Source organism: Penaeus chinensis, chromosome 39, assembly GCF_019202785.1.
Source record: "Penaeus chinensis breed Huanghai No. 1 chromosome 39, ASM1920278v2, whole genome shotgun sequence".
Classification (NCBI taxonomy): Eukaryota; Metazoa; Arthropoda; class Malacostraca; order Decapoda; family Penaeidae; genus Penaeus; species Penaeus chinensis.
Genome location: NC_061857.1, coordinates 984131 through 991630, shown reverse-complemented (window position 1 = coordinate 991630; position 7500 = coordinate 984131). Strand labels below are relative to the sequence as shown.

Here is a 7500-nt window from a genome sequence, read left to right as displayed (position 1 = left end):
CTTAGGAGGAGGAGGATATGGCGGAGGTGGTTTCGGCGGCGGCCATGGAGGAGGAATCGGAGGAGGTGGATTCGGCGGCGGCCATGGAGGAGGAATCGGAGGAGGAGGATATGGAGGAGGTGGCCATGGAGGAGGAATCGGAGGAGGTGGATTCGGAGGCGGCCACGGAGGCGGTGGATTCGGAGGCGGCCACGGAGGAGGTGGATTCGGAGGCGGCCACGGAGGAGGTGGATTCGGAGGAGGAGGATATGGAGGAGGTGGCCATGGAGGAGTAATCGGAGGAGGTGGCCATGGAGGTGGACACGGAGGCAGCGGCGTATTTATCGATGGAGGCGGAATCGGAGGCGGCCATGGAGGAGGAATCGCGGGAGGAGGCTATGGAGGAGGTGGCCACGGAGGCGCTGGTGGGTTCGTGGATGGAGGCGGACACGGAGGAGGATTCGGAGGCGGACATGGAGGAGGGGGATTCATCGACGACCACGGGGCTGGCGCTGGAGGCGGATACGGAGGCGGAGGCGGAGCTGGACACGGAGGAGGATTCGGAGGCGGCGGTCACGGGGGCGGCTTTGCGACCGGATTCTCGAATGGCGGAGGTAAGCCACCGCGGGTTCTGTTCATCTCACGTGGATATGAACCGCGCGCGCATACAACGAACAATATGCAGTCTCAGTCACTACATTTTGCAACCTATAGACGCACCATTTTCAAAACTACCATATGGTAGGTGTCAGCTTTGTATCTAAAGGTCACTTTAGTTTATCAGTCCAGGCAGCTATAGACTAAGATATTGCACATTCCACGATTCATTCTGTTTGAGAAAAAGAAGATTTTTAAACGGTAAATAGATAAGAAATATTCTGCAAATAACAGTGGCAATTCTCTACACTACCAGCAGTGTTCAGGAAAAACGACTTTTTACTATTGGTCAAAGACACCGTATATACACTACTCCAAGGGGTGTGTCCAAACCATAATAAAATGTGTTATAAACTCAAAAGGAAAACCTGCTTGCAGACATGCCACAAGCAGATTGTAAACAAGTCGACGAACGCCGGTGGAGGTTCGGTCATTGGCAAACAACCATTCTTTTGTTTTCAGTGTTTATAACGCATATACGTTATGGTCCCCGTTATTTTGTACTGTACTACCTCCTGGGTCACTAATAACAGCGCCGTACAAAGTAGAAAAACATTCGCTGAAGTTTACCACGCTTCATTCACTGTCCGAATCTGAACAAACGACGAAGCAAAGCATCTGTCTCTTCAGTGGGAACTTGTTTAGTTTGGCGATGGCACTTGTGTCCCCACATGTGTTTATGTTGCACACACACACACACGCACACACGCGCGCGCACAAGCACACACACACACACACACACACACACACACACACACACATACACACACACACACACACACACACACACACACACACACACGCATAGACACACACTCTTATATAAACTCCGTACATATTCGTTTAAGTGACCGCATCCATTTTCAGGTGGAGTAGTGACATCATCGCACGGAGGCGGCGGTGGAGGTAAGATACAGAGGCAGCTGAATATCATCCCCTATACAGTCACTACCATTGCTTGCATCATTATTGACATTCATGTAGCTGTCGTTTCACAATTCACCATCAGTGGGTTGTGGTTGTTATTATGTACCCAGTATGTTTTTCTCTCTTTCTTTCTTTTTTGATTGGGGATGTTTGTCAATCACGTGTGTTCGGAGGCACTAAGGGTGAACTCACTCTATATTCTGTATGTAGTTGTCTTTCCTTCTTTAAAAAGTCTGTTCTACTTTAACGATTTTCTTCTTTTTTGTCTGTTTTATTCCATAACTTCTTATTCAGATAATCTCTAAATTTGGTACTTAATAGCAAGGGCTTCATGTTTATTAACTGCTGAAAGCTTTATAACGTGGGTTTTACAGCATCAGATTTCGTCACTTAAATATTAATTCCCGAATTTATAAGTAGATAGTGCTTCTATGCACAATGAAGTTGTTTTTTATTTTCCTTTGTTTTAACATTTCCAATATGCACTGAAGGTAACAGTTTTTTAATATTATTATTCGATATCTTTAGTTTGTTGTTATTTGTACACCATTTACTTTCATCAACCTGGGGTTAGCATCAGCACGTGCCATTTGCTGCATTCTGCTGTCGGAAATTAATTCTCCTCTCAGGACATGAGTTGTGCGGTCCCAGTTTTTAAAACAGATAACACTTTTCGCTGCATTGAGAGAGAAACATCAGGCAACTGAAAAGAAAAACGAACTATGCAGAGGAAGTTTTGCCTTTCTAAAGCCCTGCACTTCTGCTTTTTACCTCTTTCCAAGCATCTGCCAATGCCTGACCTTTGCTCTCCACTTAAACACTGCCCTCCATTTCCACTTCTTAGTGCGCCCTGAGTATGCCTGCGCACATTCCATAATCGTAGATGTTCTTACCTGATATGTCAGAGATTTTGTCTGTTTATTAATTTATTCATTTATTCATTCATTATTATCATTACATTTATTAATGCTGCTAATATTATAATTCTAGTACTTACTAGTAATATTACTATATCATCATCATTATTATTATTACAATCATTATCATCATTATTATTATCATCAGTGTCATTATTATTTCTTCCTATTACTTTAACTGAAATATTAGAAATGGTGACAGCTTCTTATTCTATTCATTATTGTTATTGCTACCGTTGTTGTGAATGACAGTAGCAGATGAGTAATATTTACTGTTAATATTTTTTTTTTAATCACTACCACTATTATGATACTATCGTTTTCATTATGCTTATTATTTCATAAAATGAATATATGTTATCATTAATTGTGTTCGTATGCTACTATTGTTTATATATCATTCTTGATCAGGGTATTCATCTTCTTCCGTCATTGTTATGCTCCGAATATCTAACAGTAGTAATTTTACATAAGATCGTTGTACTGATGTTATGTAATCATTATTATAACAATATTATTAATGTCTGTTCTGGAAAGGAAAATCAGAGAGGAGGAGGGAAGAGAATGGAAATAAGAGAGAGAGAGAGAGAGAGAGAGAGAGAGAGAGAGAGAGAGAGAGAGAGAGAGAGAGAGAGAGAGAGAGAGAGAAAATAGCAGCCAGCCATCCAACCAGACAATATACAATTAAAATATAAGCAGTCACACAAGGGAAAGTCTCAGGGACCGATTGGAGCAGAAAGACAAGGAACACGACCCAGCGAGCGGCGAGTGAAAGGAAAAGTGCTCGCGAGACAAAGCTGCTCCCAGCGTGTCTCTTGTAGTTGGGGGGGGGGGGGGGGGTGTTAAAGAAGGGGAAGAAGGGAGGGGGAGGGAGGAATGGGGGAAGAGGGATAGGAGGAAGGGGGGAGGCAGAGAGGGAGAAAAGGAATTCCTCCTGAGATGGCTATTTTCATCCTCACCATTGTTGCAAATGTTACTTTGATTGTTACCATTATTATCAGTGCACCATCACTATTTTTGTATCATAACCATTAGCTTATTAATTGTATGATTATTATTATCATTATCATTATTATTATCATCATTATTATTGCTATCGTTATTACTATTATTGTTGTCGTTATTACTATTATTATCAATAGTAGTAGTAATATCATTATCATTATTATTATTGTCATCATCATCCTGATCATTATCATTGTTACTGTTATTAATATTATCATTATCATTATAATTATAGTTATGCTCATTACTATTATGGTTATTTATACTTGTACTACTGTTATACCTGCTATCATCATCCTTATTATTAGTATTTTCATTACTATAATGTTATCACCATTACTTCTATTACCGCTTTATATCCTTATCATTACTGGTATCGCAGAAATGGCAGTAGAAAAATGTCAAATTACTTTTTCCCTTTTCCAGGATACCACAAGTAGAGGATCCCGGAGACTCCTCACATATTTTTTCGTCCTTTCTTTCTTTCTTCTTTTTTGTATTCCTTTTCAAAAATTTTAAATAAAAATTTAGTACCATGTTGTGTTTTCATTCTACATGTCCTTGATTCTCTCTCTCTCTCTCTCTCTCTCTCTCTCTCTCTCTCTCTCTCTCTCTCTCTCTCTCTCTCTCTCTCTCTCTCTCTCTCTCTCTCTCTCTCTCTCTCTCTCTCTCTCTCTCTCTCTCTCTCTCTCTCTCTCTCTCTCTCTCGCTTAGTCTCTCTATTTACCGTTTATATACCTACTTATCTACCATTCCTTACCTATATCTATCAATTGTGATTTATGTAAACAAGGATACACTGCACACAAACGCCAGTTTAAAAACATACATACATAGCTTTACCTATCTCTCTATCTATATACAAATATGTGTGTGTACATGCAATGTGTATATATGTAGATATTTATAATCATATATATGTATATGTATATATATATATGTATATATATATGTGTGTGTGTGTGTGTGTATACGCACACACACACACACACACACACACACACACACACACACACACACACACACATACACACATACACACATACACACACACCTACACACACACACATATATATGTGTATGTATATATATATATATATATATATATATATATATATATATATATATGTTATAGATGGAGAGTGTAAGAACAATCAATTACGTGTGCATTTGGTTTTAGGCGGTGTACTAGAAACAATGTAATAAACTGGTTTAAGAAAGTATCAGTCAAACTAAATGCTGAAATGGAAACTGTTTACAAATAGTGAAGTCTTTTCATTTTCGTATTTTCAGTATAAGAAAAGGGGAAATAAAAAAGTCCGAGCCAACTTTTATATCAAATTGAGCCAAATATTGCCTTCAGATTCACGTAAAAACATAAAGGCGAGCAAAGTTTGTCACTAAAGCCGTGGTCTCATTGGCATCGAATGTCAGCAACAGTTGCAAATTGCCCAGAACACAGAATCACTGCGATTACTGCAGCAAAAACCAACAAATATCAATCCTATATATTCTGGAATTATAATGCCAAGTCGGTCTCTTATGGTAATGCTTTCCTACCAAAATCAATTCCCACTCATATTTTGGAATATTGTGTCACTAAATCAGACGTATGAGTGATTATAAGCTGCCTGTATAATTTTTGCTGTAACAATAAAACCCAGATATTAAGTGTGTGCTCAAGTGAGCGCGCGGGAGATACGTGTGTGCATAAATGCACACAAACACTCATATGCATGTGATATGTGTATGTGTGTGTGTGAGCGGATTTGCAGACATTGGGAAAGTCTAACGTAGACATGGGATTGGAAATCACCAACAATGATTACCTAACCAACTACTCCCCTGGGGAAGGACCATGGGTCAGCCACCCTACTATAAAGACCCAGCAACTACATGATGTTAAATTGAAACAATGAAAATAAGCAAAACGGCGTAAACGGGGCCTCACAAAGTTGTCTTGGAGGATCCGCGCCCAGCAGCTGCATTCAAATGCAGGGATGCTGCGGTCGTTATCCTGCGACTGCAGACCAACCAACAAACACAAAGATCATATCCCAAAAGGTTCAGATCAAAACTATCCAAGATAAGAACATGGAGCATTCGAAGTTTATACCGAACTGGACAATATTCTCCATGAGATGGACAGAATGAATGCCCTGTGCTTAGGTCAGATAGCCCAATGCTGGCGACTTTATGAAGGACCAGAAAAGAATCCTCTTTTCAGAAGGTCAAGAACACATACGTGGTCTTAGACAAAAAAAATCTCAAAGTCTATTCTATCATTCTGGCCCAAAACGATCGCATGCTTCTGATCAAGATCAAAGCTAGTCCTGTAAATGTAGATATCCCAATAGCATATGCTCCTACTGCAGTTATTGAAGATTAACACATCGACAGCTTCTACAAGTCTCTTAATGAACTATTCTCATCATGTAAATCAAACGAAATTATGATTGTCATGGGCGACTTTAAGGTAAAGTTTGCTCAGAGATAGAAGGAAAGACTGTTGGAACGGAGTGAAGAAAAAGAAAAAAACATCTGGTCATCATCTTTATCACCTGTACACCCAGGTGTACTGGTGATAAAGCCAGAAACCAAATCGACTATGCTATGTTTAGTTCAAAAGGAGACGCAGATTCAGACTACAACCCAGTATTAATAAAATTTTAATTGTCCCTAAAAAAGATGAAGAAAGCAAAGCTTGCCCTCAAATTTGAACTAAGTGCATTGCAGACCAGTCAAGAGATGCCAGAGGTTCTTAACAATGGCACAGCTGCTAAGACAATCCCAACAGCAGAAAGGAAGCCCTCATCAAGGTGGTACCACCCACAGTTCAAAGACCTGCTACAAAAACGGCAAGTCTCAAAATAAAACCCCGTACAATATGAACTGATTAACAAACTTTACATAAAAGAATGTAAGAAAGCCAAAGAGAAGTGGCTGCATGAGAAATGCAATGAAGTAAAGAATCTCAGTTGTAATCACAAAGAGATGTTCTAAAGGATAAGAGAGATCACTGGTCAACGATTCTTTTCCTCCTCAACTTGCATCAAGGCAGCAGACGGCGGCATTCAACACGAGCCCAAGGACAGTGCTCGTTGGGAAAAGTATGTTAAAGAACTTTTTGACGAAGAACTAGAGTCAACAAAAGATCTAGTCCTGGAAGATGTCACATTTGGTCCACTAATTGTGCACTGGTCCCTACAACAAATGAAATCTGGGAAAACTGCAGGTCCTAACGGTATATACACCGAAATACTCAAGGTCTGGAACTTTCTAAATTATATCTATGAAATATGCAAATTACCTAAAGAAATGTTGAAATAAGGTTCCTAGGAACACTTTAGCGTTCACAACATCACATAATTAGCCTATTATCACATATTCTTAAAACTCTGCTGAAAATAGAATAAACCTAGCTTTGGTTTATGATCGATAAAGATACGAAGAACGCTGTCTTCGTCATGAAAATGCTTTCCGAGAGAGCCATCCAACACCAGGAAAACTATCAAAAAGCTTTTGATAATGTCCGGCGCTTAGATATGTCCAATATCTTCGCAAATATCCGGATAGATGACAAAGATATGAGACTGATTCAATCAGTCTACCAAGATCAATCGCCTATCCGATGGAACAACTAACTGCTTCCCCATCAAGCGAGGTGTTTGACATAGTTATGATGTCATCTGACCTCTTCAATTTGTACAATTTGTGAAGTTGTCCCGCGGGAGACTGAAGATCGCCAGGAGAGAATCGTTATAATGGTTGCAAGATGATGCATTTCTCATGATCACATCTGCAAATGACCTCCAAAATCTTTTTGATGCTGTTGTGGAAGCCAGCAACGAAATGCATGGTATTTTCCCACCAACCTATCCAATGAAAGTAGAAATCCAACAGGTCAATGATTTAGGAGCTCTTGTCACCGCAGAATCGGACTAGTAAAAGATGAGTTCTCCAAACACCGGAACATCCTAACAGACTGCAAGCTCTTAATACAAATAAAAATCAG

The 7500-nt window shown here is 39.9% G+C and overlaps 1 protein-coding gene across 1 annotated transcript in view; it reads left to right on the top strand.

Moving 5' to 3' along the window:
• The window catches only part of LOC125046866 (glycine-rich cell wall structural protein 1-like), a 10774-nt gene extending 6753 nt beyond the window's left edge, over positions 1 to 4021 (top strand). Inside the window, exons 2-4 of the mRNA XM_047644865.1 lie at positions 1 to 593; positions 1504 to 1542; positions 3912 to 4021. The exon at positions 1 to 593 is cut by the window's left edge and continues 341 nt beyond it. Coding sequence (XP_047500821.1) covers positions 1 to 593; positions 1504 to 1542; positions 3912 to 3925 — 646 coding nt within the window. The 3' untranslated portion in view covers positions 3926 to 4021. The remainder of the gene's footprint in view (positions 594 to 1503; positions 1543 to 3911) is intronic.
• The last annotated feature ends 3479 nt before the right edge of the window (positions 4022 to 7500 follow it).